Source organism: Rhipicephalus microplus, chromosome X, assembly GCF_043290135.1.
Source record: "Rhipicephalus microplus isolate Deutch F79 chromosome X, USDA_Rmic, whole genome shotgun sequence".
NCBI classification, from domain to species: domain Eukaryota; kingdom Metazoa; phylum Arthropoda; class Arachnida; order Ixodida; family Ixodidae; genus Rhipicephalus; species Rhipicephalus microplus.
In genome coordinates, this window is record NC_134710.1 from 110,013,187 (window position 1) to 110,040,401 (window position 27,215).

Sequence of the window (27,215 nt, forward strand, 5' to 3'; positions counted from 1 at the left end):
TCCCGGCCAAGTGCATGTCAATCTATGAGACCAAACCTTCGTTATTTCGTCGGAATTTGGCTCCGCACCGCTTAATTCGGACAAATGCTGACGGCTGCTGCTACACAAAAGTGTGATAAAGCAGCGCTGGCACCACTGGAGTGAAACCGAAAACTGAGTGGCATCGCCATCATCATCAACTCGTGGGGGCGATCGCAGCGTCACCGAACGTCGGCGTCTTCTTTCTTCTCCACTCAGCACCTCCGACACCATTTTCCCTTGTGTTGTTGTGTCGGAACCATCTCTTCTTGCGGAGTTCTCTTTTTCTTCCATTGTGACCGTAATTTCATGCCACCACCATCGTGCGCTACAGTGATGGCAACGCCGAAAAAGCGGCAGAGTCCACCGACCGAGTCCACCGATGATGACTGCCCGACTTTCGATGCTGTCCTTCCCACAGATGTGACCTTTCAGGACTACATCACGATTGATCATGGTGTCGCCACGAGTGGTCTCCTGACCGATCAAGAGATTATTAATGATGTCACGGGCGCCCATGAAGACCACGATTCCGACGAAGAATCATGCGAGGAGATACAGCCGCGACCTCATCGCACCTCACGGGAAGTCTCGGAGGCGCTATTAATATTAGAGGACGCTTGCCTGAACACTCCCGACAGCTTGCATGCTGTTGGCCATTTGGAACAGTTAAAGAAAAATTGTGATGTCAGCCGGAATATGCGCGAAAACGCAGACGACAAATACAAAATACTTCAACAAATTAAGGTATGCTTCTGCAGCTTGATTTTAAATGTTGTTTTCCCTGTTCATTCGTTAATTCGGCATTCGGTTCATTTGGACAGTTTTCCCGGTCCTGTGAAATCCAAATTCACGAGCTTTTACTGTACTGCTAAATCATCAAACTTAAGACACCAAAAGCCATACTGACATTAACTCTTGTGGACTGACCACAAAATTCTGAGCACTTCCCTTTAGTCCACATCAGAAGTGTCAAGAAGCCAGAGTGTCAACCTGCAGCCTAGGATGTCAAAATAAAAAAAAAACTTGTGATGCATCAGCCAAGCTAGCAGGGACCTATGTGCCAAGTGGCCCTCTTATAAGGGCCCCATGTAAGAAAGAAAAATGAGAGGACTTCACACATCAGTTGTAGATGACTGTAATGCATATTTTTGTACAGGGTGTACTACATTGCAAGACGTGGTCTGCCATCACAATCAGGCCCAAAGGTCCTATGTTCACCACTTTCTACATAATTCCAAGCACTTCCAACCTTTGCTGTCGATGTGAATGCAAGCTCATGTCTTATTTGGGAAAATGAAACATATGATTCACAATGTAAAGCTACTCTGTTAGTATGCCCTATTTTGACTACATCCAGGAGCCCCCACCGAGCTATCATTCAACTTGTATGATCATAGAAATGGTCAGTGTACAATGAAAGTGGTGCAGATAATGAATCGTTGGACCACTGTGAGCAACAAACACAAAGTCCACTGGCCTACAAAGTGCACAAGGAGCCGAAATTGGGTATGGTGATGTAACAAAGGTAAAACCTCTTTGCTGTATTTATTCTTCTCTGTAAAATATAATTGCTACAGATAAAAATGGTTAATGAGTCCATGAAAATCTGTGTATAACAGACTGGCTCATCTGAACTGAAATATTTATACGCCGAACATCTTCCTGTGTATTATGTAGCCGATATTACAGCAACTAGCAGGCATATAACTCCTCTGCCACAGCCATGTCTTCCAACAGAAAAAGGCTTGCCTCTACAGAGCGAAAAGGGCCACTTGTAGCTTCAACTTAGATCCCAGAAACAATACTCTTAAATAATACATGCCCCTAAACTTCAAAAACAGCATGGAGATGGGAAAACAAAAACACACTGTAGAGGGTGTGCTACCACTGCATGCTGTGCATTTCATGTGCGCTTCGTGCATGTACTTTTAAAATCTGCAACTGCATAAAGCAAACTAACTAAACACCACAGAAAAAATAACACTTCGTCGAAAGACAAATCTTGTGCGTTCTTGGCCATGTACATAAAATACCTTAAAATATATCATGCACAGTTAAAAAAACACAGAACAATGGCCTGGCTCCTACATCAGTTCAGCATACAAACGTACAATGAACTAATGTTACGTCGAATCACCCCTTTGTACAGCTCTATATAGCTTCGTTGTCACTAAACACAAATGGTGCAAAATGCCTAGTTGAGACACTAAGTGAAAGCACAAGGTGCACGACAGAGATAAAACTGGTCCAAAGCATAATGTTCCATTATAAACAAATTGGTGTGCCGTATACCACAGGACCTTAAAGACATAAAAGCACAACAGATCCCTATAAAACATGCCAAGAATAACTTAGAAAGGAGCAACTTTTGCAAATAATCTGCCACTTATTGCACAATCTAGAAACACCAAAATGGCCAGCTCCCTTCAGTGCAACCACAATTGCAGGTGTCTTCACACTCATCCGCTAAAAAAGCTCAAAATGATGCCATAGGCCTTGAAGTCCTTGCACACGTTTAAGTCTTAAAACATTCACCTGTAAACTGCCCCTCTCCCCATGTCCCTCCCATCCCCTCCCGGAGTTCTGAAAGCACACGACAATGAGACAGCACCACGCATACCTGAAAAGAAAATGATGCTTAAATTGACCTAGAGAAGCCAGAGCGATTTGCGGCTGCTCCCCATGTTCACTGAGCTGATCGCTGGAGACCGGGAAGGGTGCAAACATACTATGTACCAGAATTCAGTTTTGCCCTCTTACTCGGCCACCTGGCAGGTCTGGGTTTCACATTTGCATCCAGACATTTCTGTCACTGGCAACAACGACCAGGCCAGTGTACTGAAGATTTAAAAAAAAGAGGGGGGGTGGGGTGAAGGGCAACACTGCTATAGCAATAGAGATGATGGTTATGGGCACAAGCCTGCCATTCTTCACCACTTCTAAATGGAGGTGGCACCATCCACCCAAATGGCCCAACATTCACACACGCTTGGTGCGCCTATTGGCTGATGCTTGGAGATGTCTTTTTGTCCTCAGGAGGTGGCGGTGGGCCCGGAGGCGGAGCCGAAGGATTGCGCTCGGGGGGTGGCCCAGGCGGTGGGCCCTGCCAACCGGGCGGCGGTGCCAGAGGGCCGCCACCAAACTCGTCACCCTCTTCAAGGCCGTTAGCAGCCGCTGCTGAAGCATCGTACTGGGTGTTCTCCAACCGGGTGATGACGCGCTCATCTTCATCTCCAAACTCTCCTCCCATTAAGGAAGGCTCCCCAACTACCATTACATCCTGCAATGAAAAATCATCATGTTCACAAAACATTCATCTATCTGGCATAGTTACTCGCATATTTATGCACATTTTTTCTTCTTTCATAGCAAAGGGGTTTTCACTCGGGCATTCTGAGTAGCACATGCTTGTGCTACACAAAATATTTTATTTGTACTTGATTCTAGCCAGAACAATTGGTGACGATAAGCAGCAAATATTAACAGATCAACAGTGGTAGCAATAAAAAATAAGCACCACTATTTTGGCACAGTGACAATATCGCCAACAAGCAATGCTAGGCACCACAATATAACTTCATTATTATGTACTCACGAAAGACACATAGCACTACACATTAACAATCGTGTGCTATAAGGTTGTTTCTTCTTACCAAAGCATTGAGAAATTCTTTGGCTCACTCATAGGATAACGCAACAGTGCGGATTACAAAGAGCATTTCGAAACTATAAGAAGGCCGACATAGTGACAGAATAAGGACTAGTCCAGCTTTTGTAAAATTCACTGAAAATAAGTACCCAATGTGTGGCAGAGCCAATCGATGCTTGTAGAACTAGACTTGTCTGTCATAAGCAATACTGGTGCATTTGTTGGAGGCCACCATCATATCTCTGTGCATTTATAACGCTTAGAGGTACAGGCATAGCCACACACCCGCCTCAGTCAGAATAATTGATTGATCGATCTAAACTTGCCAAAAAAGTGGAGACTATTCTGCACCACATTCTGGCGTCAGTCACTCAGGGGCTCAATCAACCAGAAAAAACGTAATCACAATACACACTAATGATCAGATCCTTTATAACAACTGATCTGGGGATTTTGTTGCAACTATATTTTTTTAAGTTGGTACTTTTGGAGACTAGCATGATCAATGAGGTTTACTCAACATTTCTAGGTAGGGAGTAAATTTTTTCACCAAGTTTTTCTGTATGCAGCCTGAAGTACATGAGCAATGATGCCATTGCACCAATTTTATCGAATGTTCAGCCTTGTAGGCAGCGCTGTGGGGCAGAGCAGGAGCGCAAAACATGCACAGTCAATATTTTCCCCCACTATCAAGAGTGATAGCTTAAGTGGGCACCAATTACGTGACTATATATGGCACTACTGGAGAGAGGGCTGTATGTGAATGAACACACGCACATACATTTCAAAGCTGTACAAGAGCTGGTTTGTTGCACAAGGAGCGAGTAGGTGTAGAATCACAGCAGTAGAGAAGGTCAAGAACAGAGTTTCTAGCAGAACTTTCTTAACGAGGTCGTGAAACGTATAGGAAGCTGCCCAGCTGTAATTTTCCCTGACTCACTAAGGATTAGACATACCGATTCCGAAATATTTTGCCGTAATACTCAGTCTATAATTATTGATGCCTAGGAATTGGCAATGAGTAAGGTAAAAACACAGTATACAATACTGATGGGAGACTTTAATGCAAAGGTAGGGAAGAAGCAGGCTGGAGACCAGGCAGTAGGAGATTATGGCATCGGTACTAGAAACGCCAGAGGAGAGCTACTAGTAGAATTCGCAGAACGCAATAATTTACGGATTTTAAATACCTTCTACGGAAAACGAGGAAACTGCAAGTGGACATGGAGCCCTAATGGCGAAAATAAGAACGAAATAGACTTTATAATGAGTGCACACCCAGGCATCGTGCAGGATATGGAAGTGGTTGGCAAGGTACGATGCAGTGACCATAGAATGGTACGGTCTCGAATTCGCCTAGACTTGAGAAAGGAACGACAGAAACTAATACGCAAGAAGCCAATCAATGAGCTAGCACTGAGAGGGAAAGTACAGCAATTCAGAGTCTCGCTTCAGAACAGGTACTCGGCTCTTAGTGAGGAAACCAACCTTAGCATAGATACGATGAATAATAATCTGACGAGTATCATTACGGAGTGTGCAGTGGAAGTTGGTGGCCGGGTAGTTAGACAGGACACTGGCAAGCTTTCCCAGGAAACGAAGAATCTCATTAAGAAGCGCCAAATCGTGAAAGTTTCAAGTACAACAGACAAAATAGAACTGGCAGAGCTTTCGAAGTTGATTAATAGGCGTAAGGTATCCGATGTAAGAAGGTATAACATGGAGAGAATTTAACACGCTCTGAAAAACAGAGGAAGCGTCAAAGCAGTGAAGAGGAAACTTGGGATAGGCAAAAATCGGATGTATGCACTAAGGGACAAAGAGGGCAAAATAACTACCAATATGGATAGGATAGTTGAAATAGCGGAGGAGTTTTACAGAGATCTGTACAGTAGCAGGGACAACCACGACTTTAATACTATAAGAACTAGCAGTAACCCAGATGACACCCCACCAGTAATGATTGAAGAAGTCAGAAAAGCTTTGGAGAGCATGCAAAGAGGCAAAACTGCTGGTGAGGATCAGGTAACATCAGATCTGCTGAAAGATAGAGGACAGATTGTGTTAGAAAAACTAGCCACCCTGTTTACGAGGTGTCTCCTGACGGGAAGAGTACCAGAGTCTTGGAAGAACGCTAACATCATCTTAATACATAAGAAAGGAGATGACAAGGACTTGAAGAATTACAGGCCGATTAGCTTGTTCTCTATAGTATACAAGCAATTTACAAAGGTAATTGCTAACAAAGTAAAGAAAACATTACAATTCAATCAACCAAAGGAACAAGCAGGATTTCAAACAGGCTATTCTACAATCGACCACATTCATACTATCAATCAGGTAATAGAGAAATGCTCAGAATATAACCAACCACTATACATAGCCTTCATAGATCACGAGAAGGCGTTTGATTCAATAGAAATATCAGCCGTCATACAGACACTGCGGAATCGGGGCGTAGATGAAGTATATATAAACATCCTGGAAGAAATCTACAGGGGATCAAGTGCTTCATAAAGAAAGCAACAGAATACCAATCAAGAAGGGTGTAAGGCAGGGGGACACAATCTCCCCAATGCTATTTACCGCGTGCTTACAGGAGGTTTTCAGAAGCCTAGGATGGGAACAGCTAAGGATAAGAGTTAATGGAGAGTACCTTAGTAACCTGCGCTTCGCCGATGACATTGCATTGCTGAGTAACTCAGGGGAGGAATTGCAACTCATGATTACGGAGTTAGACAAGGAGAGCAGAAAGGTGGGTCTTAAAATGAATCTGCAGAAAACGAAAGTAATGTACAACAACCTCGGAAAAGAGCAGCGCTTCGAGATAGGTAATAGTGCACTTCAAGTTGTAAAAGACTATGTCTACTTATGGCAGGTCATAACCGCGGAGCCGAACCACGAGATTGAAGTAACTAGAAGAACAAGAATGGGGTGGAGCACATTTGGCAAGCACTCTCAAATTACGACAGGTAAATTGCCACTATCCCTCAAGGAAAGGTATATAACAGCTAAATCTTGCCGGTACTTAGCTACGGAGCAGAAACTTGGAGACTTACAAAGAGGGTTCAGCTTAAATTGAGGACGACGCAGCGAGCAATGGAAAGAAAAATGGTAGGTGTAAACTTAAGAGACAAGAAGAGAGCAGAGTGGATTAGGGAACAAACGGGGGTTAAGGATATCATAGCTGAAATCAAGAAGAAATGGACATGGGCTGGGCATGTAGCGCGTAGACAGGATAACCGCTGGTCGTTAAGGGTAACTAACTGGATTCCCAGAGAAGGCAAGCGGGTTGGGGGAGACAGAAGGTTAGGTGGGCAGATGAGATTAAGAAGTTTGCGGGTATAAATTGGCAGCAGCAAGCACAGGCCCGGGTTAACTGGCGGAACATGGGAGAGGCCTTTGTCCTGCAGTGGATGTAGTCAGGCTGATGATGATGATGATTCACAATCGCAGTTTTCCTGGGCTTCCAAGTGACCACGTGGCGCTATTGGCTGCCATAGGCACCAACGTGCGATATCAGTGAAACATCATGGAAACAGAAGTTATGAACAGAGCATTAGCTTCTTTTCTTTTTTTCGCTCCAAAATGATAAATTTATAGGAAGCTAGGAAAGCAAAAGTAGCAGCAGATTTTGCACTCTGAGCTGTGTATACTGTGAAAGTACAGCAAGTGATCTGCTTGGCTGCACTTTTAAGCCCATCTGGGCTCCATCATGAGTTGCCTTCGCTTGCTGGGTGCAGCATCCCAGTGGTTTTTGTGCTGCTTGAGTAAGGTTGTGTTTTACAGCGTGTTTTGATGGAGCGTGTTTTGACATGGTCAGAAAACACTGCTGATTGGTAGTAGAGGCTCCCGACAACACACAAGTCAAATAATATAGCGCAGCACGCGACCTGGAATTCCCAATAAATTATGAAAGTCAGCTGAAAATTGCTTTCTCTTCTCTCGACAAACCACAGCATATACCCAAAAATCATACGTAGCAAGCCCATCTGTCAACCATTGGTGAATTTGGTGTCAACCATTGGTGAACCATTGGGGAAGAAAAAGTGTTCAAGGTCACGAGGCCCGCGTGACGTTTTACAGTGGCCCTGCTTAGCTTCCACCGCTTTCGTCGGGACGAGAGAAGAGAGAATGCAATTGCAGCATGCAACAAACCTTTGTAACTCCACTCCCACTGGGCGTATTTCTAAAATTTTTTTCAGCGTTGTGAGGCAATAAGCTCTTCCATCGAATTCATTCCACGGTTACTTGAAAAAGTGTTTCTGGGCCCCTTTAATTGACCATGTGGCACTATTGGCTGCCTTAGGAACCATCATGCGATATCGGTTATTTTGCTCCAAAATAATAGATTTATAGGAAGCTAAGAAAAAGAATTACAGCAGTTTTGCACTCTGAGCAGTGTATACGGTGGAAGTACTGCAAGTGATCTGCTTGGTTGAACTTTCCAAGTACATCTGGGCACTATCATGCGTTGCCTTCGCTTGCTTGGCGCAGAATCCCAGTGTTTTTTCTACTGGTCCCAGTGTTTTTCATACAGGTCAAGTAAGGTTGTGTTTTACAGCGTGTTTTGGATGACCTAGTACTCGTTATGCCTACCGAGTGCATTGTCAGACAGTGCCGGCCAACTTGTCAAAGGGGAAACAATATTCATGACCCGCTCTCTCATTTCATCTTAGATCTAGCCCTTCCTCTTTCAATACAGTGATCCAGTATTTTACTAACTCCTTTGTACATTGATTAGATAGTTCTGTATTGTTTATCTTCTCATATTGTATATTATTTTTCTTTGTATCACATTTCTTTTAGTGCTCATTTACTTGTTAGTAGATTCACTTTGTTGTTGCTTTGTATAGATCCTACTTGTATATATTCTTGATATTTGCAGACTTTGTACTTTTTTTCGTACTTTTCCCCTCCTGCCTGGGCCTATTAAGGCCTGCAGTATTCCTAAATAAAATAAATAAATAAAATAAAATAAAAATGACGGCTTTACGGCGCCGCAATTGAGATGGCATGATGATACGAATCTTGGTCAACTATGGCTCCGCAAACAGCGCTGTGTCACCATGTTTCGTTGACGGACTTTTCATTGACAGACTTAAAGCGATATCAGCTGTACAGTTGAGGAAATTGTGAGTGGGGAATCGAAATTATGCTTGTATAGCTATTAAATAAGCCCATACGCAAAACAAGTCGAGGTATAGTATCGTACGGATGGCCAGAATTCTAAATACACATCTACAGTAAAAGCTCGTTAATTCGAACCGCAAGGGGAATCCGCCTCAGTTCGAATTAACGAAAGTTCGAACTAACGAAAGTGAAGAACAACAATAGTACACTGCGAGTAGGGCATAACAATTTATTTTTTGAAAAGATCTGAGATCGTGGTCTGCCTTCTTTCCTTGAAGGCGACAGCCAGCACTTTTTGCTCTAACGAGCGAATTTGGCGGAAGGCCTCTTCTCCGCCTTCTTCAAAACTTAAGAAAAGACGGGTGGCATTCAATGCGGCCATGACTTCCACAGCAGAGGGCCGCACTCGTGCTTCGTCCTCCTCATCATCGTCACTGGCAGCGACAGGTTCTGCACTTTTCACCTGACATATTATGTCGGAATCTTTTAGTGCACCACACACCACTGCACTTGAGTCTATATCGACGTAGTCTGCAAAGCAGACGTCTTGCAAAACGTCCGCCATGGGGGCGGTGACGTCGTGTTCGAGCACTGGTGGATCCTCAGCTTGCAGAGCTTCGGTGCTGAAGCCACAGTGGTGAAAGCAATTTGCTATCGTAAGCGCTGTCACTTGCTCCCAATCCCAAGCACGCACAAGCACATGTAGTGCACTTAGTAGCGTCACTTTGTAGTTATTGCACAAAATAATTTGTTCCAACATATGACGCCGATAAAATGATTTTAAATTTTCAATTATACCCTGGTGCATGGGCTGCACTACCACTGTCGAGTTTGCTGGAAGGAAGTGTTTTGGCACGGTATTTGCTACGAGCACACGCCATCAAGTCGGAGCAGCAGAATCTCGACAGACGGGAAGCTACTAACGGCGCTACCGCAACAAACGTTAGCCGAGGCCTAACACCAACACAAAGAATCGAGACAGTCAGGAGATACTCCCAGCACCAACAACCGAAGTGTACGACGCACGCCCGAGACAGAGACTGCAGAGATGGCTGGGCGAAGCTACAACGCACTCGATTTGATGATGATGATGATGATTTGATACTGTTCCCTTTTTAGCAGGCGGGTGTAGTGGTACCCTAGCATATAAATCGGTGACAAAAATAAAAAAAAAACACACACACAAAATCACGCTCTGCTCGAGCTCGTACCCACTGCTACACTGTAACTGCACTGTGCCACCCAGTGCTTTCGCTCGCTACGAGACAACCACTGCCCTCCAGCGCTCGAGACGCCGCATCGTCTCCTTCACTGCTTGTGGATTAATCACACCATCCTCACCCGCAAAGCCCAGCGCTGTCTGCAATGGCTCCGTCCCCGGGAGGCCTATTTGGCCGCACTCGAGCACAATGTGCCGAATTGTTTCTTCCGCACTGTCACACGGGCGACACAACACTGAAAGCACCGCGTTGTCGAACATTCTTCTGTAGGTGAGGGTGTGGAGCGCGCCTGCGCGAGTCTCGAAAAAAAGTGAGCTCCCGGTGCCGTTGTCGTACAAACAAACTGTGTCAATGATGTCCTTGTAGGTTCGGTATAGTTCGAGGGTGGCTTTGACACTCATTGCGTGCCGCCACATTTCCCTCTCCTTCTCATGAACCCGCTCTCACACTTTCTTGGTATATCGCCTTGCAGTTTCAGCCTGTACAGGTTCCGTAAAGGTTATGTACTTTTGTTCCAGGCGATACACCCGGTTCACCCAGGTTGTACGGATGCACGTTGTCGAAAAGTGTTCAAATACCCGCTGTGCCCACCAGTCTCGACTCATGAATTGCAGGCGGCCCCGGTACGTTAGCTTGCTGGATGCCTCCCGAGCTTCAAAACTAGACCAGCCCATGTCCCCCTGGACTGCCTTATTTGCCACCCTTCCATGGCATGCGAGTGCCGTGCGGCCTACTTCTCGCTGTCGCTGCTTTAACCATTCCCTTATTGCTGCCGTCATGCAGACTACTGCATTTGCGAACGTCACGCAGGGCACGTCAAGGAGTTTCCATAGGTCCTGGACCATGATGAAACGGTTGCAGCCCCACAATATGCGGCGCCGGAGGATGCGCTGTGCCCGCATTGCAACTTGACGGGCATGGACTTCTTGCCGGCCATATATACTGTCCTCGAAACCCAGTAGCACGCCTAAGTACTTATAGGCAGTGTCAGTGGCGATGCTCTCACCTCCGAACTTGAGGTCTGCCGCCTTAGCAATGTTGCCCGCGAACGGTACAGCCTTGGTTTTCTTGGCGTTGAAGCGTAGTCCCAGCTCAGTCATCTCTGCGGCACAGATGTCCAGAAGAGTCTGCAGGTCCACTTCGGTCTCCGCCATTAGGACCACATCATCCGCAAACGCCAAGCCAGGCCGCCGTCAATTTTCATCGATTCCGCTTGTGTTATAGTTCAGATGGAACCCCAGGCCAGACTCGAGCAATGCTTGTTCCATGCTTGACACGTATAGCAGATATAGAATCGGCGAAAGCGGACATCCCTGACGGAGACCGCAGCAGACGCCTACCGGCTGACTCTCTACATTGGCGAAATGTGCAATGACGCTGTCGCCAGCGTATAGGCGTCTGAATGTCGCCAACAGCTCTTTCGGCATTTCCAGAGTCTCCAGGCGTGTGAACAAGATGTGTTGTGGGACACTGTCGTAAGCTTTCTGCACATCCATGAAGCAGCATAGAAGCGTACGCCCTTCTTTTCTGGCAATCTCCGCACACTGTGTGAGGACAAAAAGGTTATCCTCAAGTCGTCGACATCTGCGAAAACCGTTATGCAGTTCTATCAGCCGCCCTTTAGATTAAGCCCAGCCACTGATCCAGTCCTTAAGCACATGAGTAAAGAGCCTGTACATGATGCTGGTGACTGTGAGTGGTCTTGAAGGTTCCTTGCCCTGCCTCCACGCTTGATGATGAGTGAGACTCTGCCCCGATGCCAGTCGTCTGGAATGGCTGCTCCCGCAACGATGTCACTGAACAGGCCAGCTAGCTGTTCTTTCACCTCCTGCCCCAAGCACTTAAGTAAGCTAGATGGGATGCCATCTGGCCCCGAGGCTGTTTGGGCTCGGAGATGGGACAAAGCACGGTCTATAGAGATATGACTGAATTCCCATTTTAGGGCTCCTTCCTCTGGGGAACCCTGTTGAGTCCTCTCTTCACCACACTGGCGGTCTCCTTCATGCAAATGAAGGTCCCTCGTGCACCCACGTGAACCACACAGAGCCTCCAGGTGCCCTGTCAAGGCCTGTGTGCTGGTCATGCCATCTGTCATCTAGCAGTGACAACTACGCAGGATTTTCAAAGGCTCTGGGATTGGCGCTTAAAAAAAACACACACAAATCTTGTAGCTTACGTAGGACGGAGAGCAGGCAGCCGCCAAGAGATTGTGGGGGGAGGGGGGTGAAGAGTAAGTGGCGCTATTTTCTGCACTTTGGCCTCCGTGCCAGTTTCTCCGTTTTTCTCACCACTCCCTGTCAACGCCGCCTCGTAACTCGGCAGCCGCCTTATCGAGCGACTGGCCAAGCCGCCAGCGCGGTGGCGCGTAGTTCGAATTATCCGCAGCGGAACCTACTCACGTTCGAATTAACGGGCTTTTTTTATTTATAGGCTTGTATGGAGCTTGGCCGGACCATGACTTATCGAATTATTCATAAATTTTAATTATTGAAGTTCGAATTAATGAGCTTTCACTGTAGTTAAGTATCTTCAGAAAGCGTTTCACGATTCCATTATAGTGCACCATATGAACTGTGTGCTGAATGGCAATGCCATCATGAGGATTTTCATTTTTTAATGAGGCATCTTGCTAGGTACAGCTCTTAGCACAGTTAGCACAGTTAACACGAACAGCTTGATTGAATTGTATAAGTGGTAATACAGGCTCTTGCACTGACCTATAAGCAAAAGTTGGTCTTCCCTACAGGCCCATATCCAAGGTGGATAACCTCAGGTAGTACTTTCAGATTAACAGTCCAACACGTGGTTTTTTGTCGCTTCTACTGACATAAGCATTGCCAAGTTTTGGAGTCGGTATGTTCGTTGCAACTAAAGGTTGATAAAGCACGCGCCGATTTCACTAGTAAATTATTTTCACCTCTGCCTGACCAGCGGGTCAAATACACTCACTTGTCCCGCCAGTGCCCTTTGAATTAGCTGTCGTATACTTATCTCACAATGAACTATTGCAGGTGATATCTCTTGCACCTTTAGAGCTTGAAATTGCACCTTCAGCTAGAATGGAATGAAGCATTATAAAAGCAGAGCAAGCGCATGTTTATGGTGTTTGCAAGAGTTGCACAATAACTAAATCAGAAATATGATACTGTAGTTCGTTTTAAGGTTAATTAATTTGCAGACAGCCTGATTCGGACAGTTCTGGCAATTTAATGTTCACCTTCCTGTCGAGTTTACCTTCACAAGCTTCATAAACATGCATTTGCTTTGCTTTTTCAATGAATCATTTCAAACACACGGTGCGATTTGAACTAAAAACGTGCAAGAGATATCGCATGCAATAGTTTATTGCCCTGATAAGCATAAGACAATGAATTTAATGGGCCCGCAAGAGAGTAGCAACAACAAAAACGTAGCAAAAAAGGACGAGCGAGTGTATTCAACACGCCGGTCAGGCAGAGACGAAACAGAAACTTACTAGCAAAATCAACGTGTACTCCACCTATCGTTAGTTGCAACGTACCACATCCAACACTTGGTGGCGCTGACGTCAGTCAAAGCGAGAAGCCATGCGTCGGACAATTATTGTTAACCGTGCTGACGGCTGTACAGCACCTTAAAAAACTGAAAATTATACCCGAGGTTATCCACCATGAATATAAATATTGGCTTGCAGGGAAGACCAACTCTTGCTTCTAGAACCAATGCAAAAGCCTGCATTACCACTCATTCAATTCAACCAGTGAATCCTACGTCAGGGTTTATACAGGTTTTAAATACCGAAATACGCTTCTAAAAGCTTTCAAGTCGCCGCCAAAATTTGTCAAAAACAAAGTGTAGCATTACAAGGAAGTCTTATTATAATATCGTTTCCCAACTTGCACTTCGCCGTAACGTTCCACGTACAAACCTATGCTTCCCTAGAGTTCATGGCAGCGGCAAACAAACGCAGCAGTTTTCACAGTGCTGCAAGCAACAGGTTCATCACCACACAACCAGCATCGCTGTTATTGTCCTGTGGCTTTTTAACAGGACAATCAAAGCAAATAACTTATGTCAGGGTGAAAGGTCAATGTAAGAGAACGTCTAAAATATCAGTATTATCAGCAGCAGTGCACTACAACAAATAGAGATGTTAAGGTAAATATGCAACATGATATGCGCAATGAGTCAGACATATTGGAATGAGCTGATGTCTTCAAAAGACATGAGTACAACGAATCATTACACTTGGCAGCAACTTTTCATGACATAACTGCAGAATTTCTAGAACCAAAGTGCTTGCCCACCACCGCAAGAAAAAAAAGGACCTTATTGATTATTTTCTCACTTGCATAGCCGAAATAAATACTGCTTTATTTAAAATGAGACTGTAACAGTTGCAGGAAGTAGTAGGTGAAGTACAGTTATTGTTCACCTTGCAAGAATGCCTTCCTTCTCCGCCGATTTTTCTGTCGCTGTCTTCAAACAGTGCGCAATCCTCTGTGCCATCAAGCGCATTGGATATGCCGCACTTGATTAAGAGTGCACAATCAAAGTTCCTGTGATGTCGTCCCACGCTGCAGCCCCACCAGTGATGCGCATCTGTTTTTTTTTAACGCGATAGCGTTAAAGAGCTCCTGTCGCAGAAACCCACCGCCGGCGTCAGACCCGTTGGTTGTGAGTGAAAACTCATCTGTGCGTCTGTGACCCAAAAATCAAGTTACCGAGATAGCCGCAGGAGGCTGCTACTTGTCCACACGTGCGCACGCGATCACACTAAAAAAGCTGTACGTTCTAAGAAAAAAAGAGTGCTCAAGGTCCCGAGGCGCAGTAGTTTCTTTGCTCTGCTACCCCCTCCTTGCTTAGCTTCCAGCGCTTTCGTCGGGACAAGAGAAGAGATACAGTCAACTGCCGATTTTTTCGGACCCCCAAGGGAGCGAAAAACTGTCCGAAAATTCGGGCAGTCCCAAAAAGTGAATGCAAGTAAAAAAAGGCATTATTTTACTGATAACTTTCAATGCAAGCAAAAAAAAAACACCATTTTGCTAATATTTCTTAATGCAAGCAAGAACGCACCATTTCATTGATATTTCTCGGATCACGAGGGGTCAAGGTCGAAGTACCAGACTTCTGTAATTCTGCCAAAGCATCAGTGGGGCGGCTCTGAAAAGAGCCGTTAAAAAAATGCATGCAGCCGACAGCGGGTGCCGTCAGGGCAGCCGATGTTAGAGCTGCAGTGGCTTGAAAAACTTGTTGATTCTTGTTTGAACAGTCTTCCGCTTGCATGTGGTCACATTCGCCTCGATCTGAGCAAGGGTCATGTCATCACTGTACACCGATGACAGTGTCATCAATGCTCGCATCAATTCGGCGGTCGTAGGTGGCGCAGGCGTTCGTTCCTTTTTTTCGACATCAGAGTCGTCTGAACCCTCCATAACCTGACTGACTATTTCGTCGTCGGTTAGCATGCGCAGAAATCGAGCTCGTTGTCAGCGTCGACGAACCGCTTAAAAGTTATTTCCGTGGGCATGGAAGCACCAACAAAGCGGAGGTCGATGATATCATCCATGAGAGGGCACAAGTCAGTCACGCTGTCGCTTTCTTCAGGCAAGTCTGCTGCCTCTGTGTTGAGTACGAAGCCTGCGTGGCGAAAGCAGTTGCGAAGCGTGTCTTGTATTACTACCTTCCATGTGCCCGCAAGCATTCCGACAGCAGACCGAAGGTCAACGCTGTAGCCTTTCCTATTTTCCGAGCACAGCACCATGCGGTTGAGTATACGTGAGCGGTACAAAAGTTTCAGATTACGGATAATGCCTTGGTCCATCGGTTGGAGGATCGCAGTCGTGTTGGGCGGCATGAATTCCAGCTGGATAGCCTTCAAGTTATTGATGTGACCATGAGCAGCGCAGTTGTCAACGAAGAGCAGCACACATGTTCTGTTGTTCAAACTTCCTGTCCAGCCTGCGGACATACCTCTCGAACAGCTGCTGCGTTACCAATGCCTTTTTCTTGGCTTCGTATAACACTGGCAGCGTTGCCCCTTTAAAACGCCTCGGGCTCTTGGACTTCCCGATTACTAACAAAGGATGTTTCTCGCTGCCAGACATGTTGCTGCCGACAAGAATGGTCAGCCGTTCTTTGCTATGCTTGCCACCATGGTATGCGTCACCAGCAAAAGCGAGTGTTCTTTCCCGCAGCAGCTTGCAAAACAAGCCAGTTTCGTCGCAGTTGAAAATGTTGTCAGCAGAGAACTGCTGCAACGAAGACTGGAGTTTTCTACTGCGGTACTCCGCAATAACTGCACTGTCGACGCGCCGCTTTCGCCTCACATCTTCTTGAACTTGAGGTCGTTCCGATGCTTAAAGTTTCTCGGCCATCCATCACTGAACTTAAAATCCATGATGCCCATTCGAAGCGCGAGAGTTTCCGCTTTTTGTTTCAAGATGCAGCCCGAGACTGGCAACCGCTTGGCTATCATTGAATTAAACCACACGACGAGAATGTTTTCATGCTTAGGATGAACACCTTGGCTTGCATTCATCTTTTGGGCACCAGACGGTTTTTCGCCCGCTTCAAAGATCTTGTCCTTGTTCCTCAGGAAATCGCAAACTGTTTGCTTGAAAATGCCGAACTCTTTGCTCATGTCAGCCTGCGATCGGCCACTCTTCACTAACTTAATAATGGCGGCTTTCTTCTCCACCGTTAACCGACGGTACTGTTTTCCGCGCTTCGATGCCATCGGCGATGACAACGAAGGCAGAGTGGGGGCCATCGCAGGCAAGCGAAATCCTCACGATGTGAACAAAGGAGTTTGCTGACGAGCGTCGAAGCACCTAGACTTAAGCGTTGCAGAGCACACTTCACACGATCGCACAACCACGCACTACGCTAGCCAAACACCATGTGGGCTGCGCAAACAAAAAGGCGCGACGGCAGGTGATGATGCCTCGGGTACTCCGGAGGTGGCGCTCATAAGCATTCAAGATAGCCAGCGTGGCCAGACCATATCAGTGTGTGACGGTTAGTTCTAGTTCGAAGTGGTGAAACGCTTCGCGAAAGCACTGCACGGGAAGTCAGGGTGGCACGCACGAGCACAAGCGCTAAAGCAAAAGGAACTTTATTGGCGCCGAAAAATTTCCGGGTGGATAGTTTCGATTGTCAGCGAAGCACCCTTGCATGATAAACACGACCAGTGCTAGAAATCACGGAGGCCGTGTGTGTTTCTCCGCTAACGATCAACCAGTCTAAGCAACAGATGCCGCCACAGTAGAACGGCGCGCTCATTTATGCGATCGTAATCGCATGTGACGCAGTTGTGGTGGTTTCCACTGGAGGTCAGTGGTGGTTTCCGACCTTTCGTCCAACAAAAAGTCCGGAAAATTGGACTCCGGGGGGTTCGAGCGTCCGAAATTTCAGACTCCCTTATACATTGATTCTATGGGGCTCGTGGCGGTGCCGTGAAGATGTCCAAATTATCGGGCATGTGCGAAAAATCGGCAGTTGACTGTAATACAATTGCAGCATGCAACAAACCTCTGTAACTCCACTCCCACTGGACGGATTGTTAAAAATTTTGCGGCATTGAATTCATGAGGCAATAAGCTCTTCTAGTGAATTCATTCCATGGTTACTTAAAAAAGTGTTTGAGGGCCCCTTTATCGCATATTGTTCGACAGGTATCACGATGAAAATGAGCCCATTCGGCTATACCAGCTGGTCCAATCTACTGTGTGCGTGTGTGTGCGTGCGTGTGTATGTAACAAAACATATGATTAAGTATGCACTTAGCAGTTGAAGGGTGCACTAGGACTAGGGGCCGGATTTCGCTATCGCGTTCAACTCTTAAACGCGAAGCTTAAGGGTCCCCTAATTTTTTTGTCCACTCTAATGTCCCGCCCGGTTTGAACGTTGGACGACGACTCTGCGACTAGGACACCTTTATTTTCATAAGAGACACTATAATGGGACCCCCTGTTTGGCACCATTGAAATACGCCACACGTAGACAACTGCAAGCGACACTCGAAATGACAAATGGCTTACCTCAAAAAACATAATGGTGGCCTCACGTGTATAAAAAAAGCCAGGTGTTGGCTCGGCTACTAACTGCTACAATACCGTCTAGGTGGCGCTAGTTGTGCACCACTTTCCTCAATAAAAAATGGCGCGTTCTTCAATATCTTCATAACTAAGTCGATCCTGCAGTTTGATACAAAGAATTTCGAAAAAGAAAACAATAAAACTATTGGCCTAGATTTGAATAAATATGGTACTTGTAATGAGACACTGAAATGTACACTGAACAATTGAAATTTCCTCCCACTCATACTCTTTACATACTATATGCTTCTCTAAACGTGCTAATGATGTGAGCGAGCAAAACCGAATGCAACCGCAAGCTACCATACTACTTGCGGTGCATCATGAATGTGCGAAAATCCCACCTCTTTAGCCTTCTCTCCTATGTCAAGATAAGTTGTCCCAAAGTACAGTAGCGAACTACTTAAAATAAAATGAACATTTCGTGCAATAAAAGACATAATAAAATGCCACTGGTGTGTTTGTTTGATTCATAGGAAAAGGAACTTCTAAGCATTACTGTAGAGAAATGGCGTGGGTGATCCAAAAGTTACATTTTAATTGCGCTGCGCTCTGCTCATGCAGCCGCGTCTCAGTGGTACAGTCGAGCCCAGATACGGCGGCCCCACTGAAAACGAACAATACCCGTGTGACTGTGGAAGTATACATGACTATACATTTCAATGGCACAAAATCGCACTTACAACAAACGCTTCTGAGAGTCACCAAATGGTTACAGTGAATGAAGTCAGCGCTCCGGCGACTTCCTGGGAAACTATTTTCAACCACTGATAAGCCATCGGTTAGGTCCCCATAGATTCTTATTGTTAAACACCGACACTGCCTCCACAGCCCTCCAGTTCTCGTTCTCCCCAACCGTTTTTTGTTATGCACCCCTTTCGTCCTTTGGCCAACCGCTACTCTGATCATCCCGCATCGCCAGTCAAAGCTCGTGTTTTCATACTGCCAACAAAAGACCGGTTTGCCAACTAGTCTCCCTTCAGTTTTTGATTGCTGGTTTTGTTACACATTTGTTGGCGTTGCCGGCCTGGAATGACCAGACCATTTGCCAACATCGGCGGCCATCAACTGTACTTGACCGCCTGCGTCTTGTCTGGTTCGGTGTCGTATCGTTCTAGTGCACACCCTTATTGCGTTACCTCACTGACTTTGATGATTCACGATTAGTTCCACGTTTAGGACCTGTTCTTGCTCACTTCACACTCTGCTCAGCATGCCCTCCGCATGCATTTCCGCGTAATGAAAACTATTTTTGCATGAAATGAATCATGAATTATCGAAGTTGGCGGGGCTGCGCAAATCTACCTGCACCACAATGAGATTTTTTGGAAGAAAAAAAGAGAAAGAAAGAGGATGACCTTAATTTTAGGTCCGGCTGTATCATGCCGCCAATTTCCCACAGGGTGGGTGCCCTCCCAAGCTACTACAACTTCGTTTTGCCGAGCACCAGGCCAGAAGTGCGCTTGCACCTATTTAACCAGTAGGTACCTAGTGGCGGAAATTCTCTGCCTTCCACAGCAGCGGCAGATGCTTAACTATTTCACCAAGGCAGTGGTGGGTTGAACTACACCCGGAGGCCTTGGCAGAACCTCATGGGGCTACCTTTCGAGATGAGCACCCAGAAAGAACCGAGCGCCAGATCGGTGTATTCCTCTACCAATCGAGAAAATGAGTACCAGAAAAAACTGAGCGCCAGGTCGATGTACTACTCTACCAATTGGGAAAAACCGGTGGGTATAGTATCACAAGTATAGTATCGCCGGCAAAACAATGCGATTCTTTGACCTCTGCGCATGCAGACCGCTCTCCCAAGTTTCCCTACGTGAGAATTGCACGTTTCGTAGACCCTGCAAGCAAGCTACCCGACCTGCCTTCTTCCAGCGTGTTTTGGTTATCAAGGTCGCCTTCCCATGCTCTGCTAGTCAGCATCACTCTACCGCAACTCCTTCACATGTCTTTCGCAAGTCTACTCCCCTTTCTTTATTGCAACGTCGCCCGTCTCCAACGCTCCGTGAGGCTGGCCGCCAGCCATGCTGGATTGAATTCAGGAGATTCGTTTTCCGACTAGAAACGAACCAAGAGCAGTTTTACGTGTGCTGCCTTCTACTTTGCATGTGCGTGTCTTGCTCACTGTTGGTGTGTGTGTGTGTGTGTCCAGGATGGCGGATGGAAGGCATTCCATGCTTTTTTCTGCCATTCAACAATATGTCCAAAAGGTGACCGCTTGGCTTGGGCGTAATCCGCAACTTTATAGGTGACACATAGTGGAGTGCTTACTCATATCTGTTGACCGTCTGGCAGCTAACTTGCCACTTTGGGTGTCCCTGTAATGAGGAGATGGTGAAGGCTTTGTGGGCAGCGGTGACGGCTACATGTGTGTGAAACTGTTTTTGCAAGGCTGACTTTGCCGACGTCGAACCTGATGTCGAGTCTGAAGCTTCTGAACAGGCCCAGTTCGGCGGCGATTTGTGGCAGTGCGTCATCAATTGTGACATGGGAGTGCGTGCGAGACATCTGTTGCGATGGTTTTATTGTGGTCGATAATGATGCCGACACCGCGCAACTGTGCACGGACCAAGGCATTGTGAATGAAGTGCACAGCAAGAGCGATTTGGAGGAATCGCAAGGATGACGAAACTTTGGAGCCAGCACCCACGAGTGTGCTTGCAGCAATTGGCTACACTGATAGCCTCAGGCAGCTTGTACAGTCCAACTGCGCTACAACCAACGCCGCTTCAACGAAATTTCTGCTACAACGAAAAATTCACGATTCCCCGTCAGCAGTCCATAGGAGTTAATGTGTAAATATTGTCGCCACAACGAACACTTTTTCTTCCATCGCCTCACTTCAACGAAATTTTACAATGCGATTCCAGGCTCAGATACATATTGCTATGCAGTAAACCCAATCTTCAAGATTTCGATGCATTTTCAGAGCCTGAAAATGCGTCAACAAAGTCTAAAACAGCGTTGGCACCACCAGAAACTGCTGCTGTACCGCCGCTACTTAGCAAGCATGGGCGCTGCCATTGCTCGGTAGTGATGGCAATGAGACTGCCCTATTTTTGTTTTGCCACTGGCTTGCTCTTGAGCTGCAGACGATCCGAAGCTAAAGCTCAGTCGATCAGTTCATGGTTTCCTTATGGCAGCTGCTTGGTGCAACCGCGGCACAATGCCTATCATTATGTTAGTGCTTGGCCAGTGCGGTAACTAATCAGAGCATCTGTTCGTCCACATTATCAACAAAATCAGCTAGCCGCTAGTGATGGATAATAAGAATGGCATAGAATAATGCAAATGTCGCCGCTCCCCCGATACCCTGCCTCCATCTCAGCGTTGTCGGGCACTTTGGAAGGCGGACAGCTGCTGGTGTTAACGTGTTAATGCAGCTGTTTGGTTCGTTCATGAAGGCAGTTTTAGGCCTTGTTTCAGCGTGCCCTTCACTATGGCCTCGCTATGCATGGGTGAGAATCGCGTCGTGACGCTGCTGAGTAAGAATAGGAAGCAGAGGACACTTTTTGAATTTTGAGAATAGACGTTCCTTTGTTTGGTAGCTCAGATCAGCTAATGTTTTCGATTTCACTACAATGAAATTCTCGCTTCAACGAAATTTTTTCCACGCCCCTTCAGTTTCGTTGTAGCAGGGTTCGACTGTATATGCCATGGACCTCAGCGCAGAGCACAATGCCGCTTTAGGTAAACAAGAGACCATCCTTACGCTTCTGCTATTCGAAAGACATAATCACGGACTTTTTAGGGAAAAAAAAAACGTGGTTAATCTCCCTATATAGGAATCCGCATAATCCGAAAGTGAAAAGTGTCATTACATAGGTAGTAGAGCGTTTACTGTGCATTACTTGAGCAACAGCAAGAAATTGAAGTCACGTTAAGAATGGCAAGCAGTTCGAAACTTGCAGCACACACCTCTTCAAGCACAAAGCACGCACAAAATTAGCATACACAGGACAACCACCAACTAACAACTCTCATAGCTTGACACTTAAAGTGCGCTGTTCAAACAGAAAGACGCACGAAACAAGCGCACAAGCATACACAAGACGAGCGCGTACAACTGTCACAATTCTTCCTGTGTCGTTTGTCAGCAGCGCGCTCCTTTCGTAAACACGGCCGTGGCAGCATGCGATGTGATCTTCGTTTTCTCCCGAATCAGTCTGATAAGCGTGTGTGCAGGAGACAGCGCTCCGTAAAGGCGGCGACCTTTAGAGCGTGCCTGACGTGAGCCTGTTGCATTATCTCGCCATCGATAACGAAAATGCGCTGAAGTTTCAAAGCTCTGAGTACTGCCAAAAGATGTACGGAGTATATAATGCTTTGTCGTTCGCACTCCCGACAACAACGTTGCATAGAGTAGAGATTAGCGCTGCGTGCTGAGAATCGAGGTCGCTGGTTTGATTCCGCGAAACAAATGCTGGCCTTCTGATTTTTAACATCGGCGTTGCGGTCTCATAATGACTTGGAGTGGCCGAACACACGAGGGTTGGGTTTTCCCACAGAAGCGAGAGTTTCAAAGGGGGAGCGAAATGCTCCTAAAATTTCGCATCATCAAAACAGCTAGCAAAAAAAATCTATTTCTGTCGAAGCAACTCGCATGTGTCTTCACACGTGAATGAACGGGACGACGCAGCTGGCTGCCGCAAAAGCACGGGTAAAAGCTTTGGCTTTGGTCACTACTAAATTCTTCGGACAAGAACGCCAAAACGCTTCTAGCCTTTTTTACGTCTTTACCATTTTTTAACTTACCGCTGTGTCGGCCACTTGCCCTCGGAGCTCGTAGATTGCTATCACATCGCTGCGACTATGGTTTTGTGCGTGGCAGTTGCGGCAAACGGTAGTTTTGTTTTCAGTCTATGTGCCTTCAAAACTAAGTAGTTTTATGCTATCTATAATTGCAACTACCGCGGTTTTATCCACAGAGTTTGCGGAAAGCAGCGTTGCTTTGACTGGTGGAGTGTTGGCCGTGCGCACACTTTTGAGTTCTCTCATTAACACCATCGCCATACATGATCGTGTTAAACGACCGCGGTTTCGTTCACAGTGGTTGGGGCAACGACAACCACACGCACTGTAGAATACAGTGCGTGCAGCGGTGACCGCACTTCTGCGAGCAATGGCATGGCAATTGCAACCACTGATGCTCGCACTTCAAGTATCCAAGAGTGGATTTCGGCTCCGATTCTCGCTAATGAAGACTGTGTGTTGGGAAGAGACGCGAGCGGACACTTTGAACGTCTTACCAGCAACCTCAACAACAAAGAGAAAATTTTAGCGATGGAATAACGGTGAAAATTACAATGATGTTGTTCCCAAGACATGATTTTTCGTTGTAAACAAGGTGATGATAAATAAGCTGCTGTCGGAATTTCGCTGTCACGAATGCGGGATGGCCCCAGTTAGTTTTGACACTGGACTTGTTCTTGGGCTTGAAACAAAAATGGAAGCTACATGTGACCACTGTGGTAGAATAAATAAAGAGTGGTAGTCCCCAAGATGTGCTGGCCCTCAGCAGCTCAGCCACCTTTGAAATAAATGTTGAAGATGTCAGAGCTGTGCATCTGTGGGCAAAAATCAAACTGCACTGCATATTTTTTCCCACATAGACATTTAACATACGAGATTACACCACAAGTCATACAAGGGCTGCACTGCAAGCGTAGTCACCCTGCCACTGCATCTGCAGCAACAGCAATAGAGGCTGCAAGTTCCGAGAAAATGCGCCAGATATATACGGACCTTGGATGTGCCCCTGAGAACATTGACGTCATGTATGATGGCATATGGATGACGAGGAGCCGCATAAGCCACGTTAGTGTTGGCTGTGTCACTGAGTTATGTCCTGAACCACTGTGTCAACTACTGCCAGGGCTGCGCTCTTGGACCAAAGCCTCAAGACAGTGGATACTTGGGAGTGGTACGGAAAACACAAACTGCAGAGCCGGAAAAACACAGAGGCGAATGCAGGGCAAATGGAAATGATTGCAGCAAAGACGACGTTTCAGCGGCAACTCCAAAAACACCAGCTTCACATACAAGTATCCTTTGTGATGGCGATAGCCACATGTTTACCGCCCTCAGTGAGGATACAGTCAATGGCTTTATACCTATTAAAAAAAAAAGAATGTGTAAATCATGTTAAGAAAAGAATAGGCACAGCTTTGCTCGACCTCATGGAAAAAAACAAGAGCAAGGACCGAGAGCTCAGTATGAGTGGAACAGGTCGTCTCACACATGGCCTAATTATAAAACTCGCGGACTATTATGAATGAGCCATCAGAAGTAACCCAAATGATGTGCCCGCCATGGAGAAGGCTATCAAGGCTACTTTTCACCGCATCACGTCTACTGATGATGAGCCTCACCATGAGCATTGTCAAACTGGAGTCAGCTCATGGTGCAAGTTTAGTGCTGCGGCAGCCTCGGGAGAACCAGCACCTGCATACAAGCTGCAGTTTCCTGCACATGTTCGAGCAGCACTCCTGCCTATATAGAAGCGGCTTTCTAAAGCAAGGGAACTTCTGGAAAGATGCCAGCAAGGCATAACTGAACTCCGAATGCCATTGAGTCGCTCAATAATGTGATTGGTTGCTCCAGTCTAAAACATAGTTGGCCTCTCTTCAAAGTGTTGAGAGCGCTGTGACAGATGCAGTTTGCTGCCGTTTTAATGCTGGCTGGGGTAAAGCACTTCAAGAAATTACCCCACAACCTGTCTACACTCCAGGATCACGCTTCCTGTAACGGGCTGCTGAAAAGGATGCACGGCACAAGTCAACTAAAGTGTATGAAACTGCTCAAATGAAGTGCAAAACTGAATAGAAATCAAAAGAAAATGTGTCCTCAAAAGCAAAGGACTACATCCCAGGCGAGTTTTAGGTGCTCATAGCTAATATTAAACTGTTTTCATGTAACAAAACTTTGAGCTCCGTTTTCTCAGCTTCTATGTTTTGAGAAGGTGCTGTTGGTCATACCAGTGCTACTTTATAACTAAGGAAGCTAAAATCATTCTGTTTTTTGAACTTAGCTCCTGAAACACTGGTGAGCGCCCGAACGCTATTCATTTTTGTCTGCAAGTCGTAAAAATTTTATATTTGTTTTTGCAAAATTTGTCGGTAAGAAAACATACATAAGAAATTTCAGAAATTTTTACTGTGCTCATTTGGACATAAAAAAAAATGGTATTATGGCATACAGTGGGCCTTGCTGAAATATGTGTAAACAAATATGTTACCAAAATTATGTTTACTTAACCAATCATTAGAGTATGATTGAAAAGATCTATTAAATGTAACTTCGAAACTATGTCAGATATCTTAAAATTGATTTCATTTATGATATCAGCATAGCAAAGCACGTCAGTGTACCAAATTTCATCCATATAGGCATAAAAATAACAAATAAAATTTTCATTGCCACGTGCCCCCCCCCCCCCCCCCCCCCCCCTAAGAGCTTTCTTTTTATTTCGATTGCACTGCTCACCTGTGATGCAAGCGAAAAGTTTGGAGGTCCAGGCGACATATTCTTTTTCTTGCCACCAGAACCAGCATTGCTTGCACCACCGGCGTTATTGGCTGCAGATGATTTCCTCTTTCGGCGTTTGCTTGGAGGCCGTTGGGTTTCTGATTTTTAAAAAAAGAAAGGTGAGATCAGACTGCCACTAAATTTTCGTGAAGAATGTTTATGGCAGACAGCCAAGATGAGAGCACAAGACATGCAAAGCAGCCAAAAATAGGGACACAAAGAGCAACTAACAATCGCATGCTCCCTTGTAACAACAAGCTTAACAAGTTGTTAACATTCAGTATGAACTGTGCTGTCATTTCACACAGTGCGACAGTGCACAATACTAAAAAGGTGCAACTTTTGTCATGCAGCCCTTCAGCTACATGCAAACCAGTAGTAATGACATGCATTTGCACTGACACGCAGTACTGTGTAAAAGTACAACTAATAAAAATAAAAGCAGAAGCCAAACAAATAGATGACAGACAACTTGAAATAAGCAAAACCAGAATGAGAAATAAACTGTAAGGAAATAGGAGACAAACAGAAAAAAAAACTATGTGTGCCATCACCAAAGAGGAAGGATTCAAGAGCTGAGCACAGGGCATCTTCTGCTGGCATCAATTAAATATTTTATGAACTCTGCCACTGTCTGGCAACCATCACTCACGCATGTAAAAAAAAACGGCTTTAAGGGCTACACAATCCTGTCTGTGTGGAGTATTAAGTATGCAGCAGCAATTATTGCCTGTTTCAATAAAATCCCTATTTTGTTTAACTTTTATAATTATTCAAACCCCCTTCCATTTCATTACAAATTTATCAACAATGTGTCGCTTAACTCATACCTATGTACATAAAACAGGGTTCAATAACAAATCCTGTAAATGCAGAAAACCTGCAGCGGTATAAACGTCTGCTTACAGTTAAATCTGCTACGCACAGCTTTTGCAGAATTTGCCAGATCCAACAGTGTGACAAAGACAACATTCTTCTGAAATTTTGAGTCCTGCGTTCTTCGTGGGAAAACTACCATGAAGATGAATGCGCATATCCCAGTACAATTGAAAACACGATCCAAAGCAATGCCAGTGTAACCCGATGCCTAGTGTTCAACTTCATGCTGTTAGTAGCCCAGGTAGAAATTTGCTTGCTTCTGACAGAAACAAACGACTGAAAGATTGACCCACAGTGTGAAACCACATACCTATATCTTGAGCTGATTTTAGGTCATTAGGTGCTCCGCGGTGTGCGACACCTGGCAGAGTCAACCAATCAAGTTTATTAACAAATCTGCTTATTTCCTTCGCCAATACAGCATTTAGGCACTCTTCAAATGACTCAAAAAGCATCTCCATCATATCTGAACAATGGCAGTGGGCATGTTTCCCACCACAACACCACCTTGAGCTTAAATGCACCAGCCTGAGCCACTGCGCTTTAAGCGAATCCTTCCAACTGAACAAAAAATAAATGAGAAAACTAGTTGAAGAATGCTGAGAAAACTTAACAGGCTGAATACAAAATAAACACAAAATAAAAGCTCAACAAAAACTTTGATAAAAGAAAAAAATCACCAAGAAACTGTGTCCTCAGTAC

The 27,215-nt window shown here is 45.6% G+C and overlaps 1 protein-coding gene across 7 annotated transcripts in view; it reads right to left on the reverse strand.

The window, feature by feature from the left end:
* Positions 1–2,893: 2,893 nt before the first annotated feature.
* The window catches only part of LOC119176250 (LIM domain-binding protein 2 Chi), a 366,067-nt gene continuing 341,745 nt past the window's right edge, over positions 2,894–27,215 (reverse strand). For 4 of the 7 annotated variants that reach the window (XM_075877407.1, XM_075877405.1, XM_075877404.1 and 1 more), the window contains exons 12-14: positions 26,824–26,874; positions 25,593–25,732; positions 2,894–3,301 (exon numbers count right to left, since the gene is read on the reverse strand). In XM_075877407.1, the coding sequence (XP_075733522.1) occupies positions 3,020–3,301; positions 25,593–25,732; positions 26,824–26,874 (473 nt within the window). In that variant the 3' untranslated portion in view covers positions 2,894–3,019. The remainder of the gene's footprint in view (positions 3,302–25,592; positions 25,733–26,823; positions 26,875–27,215) is intronic. The other 3 variants (XM_037427445.2, XM_075877409.1, XM_075877408.1) reach the window with 1 other exon arrangement.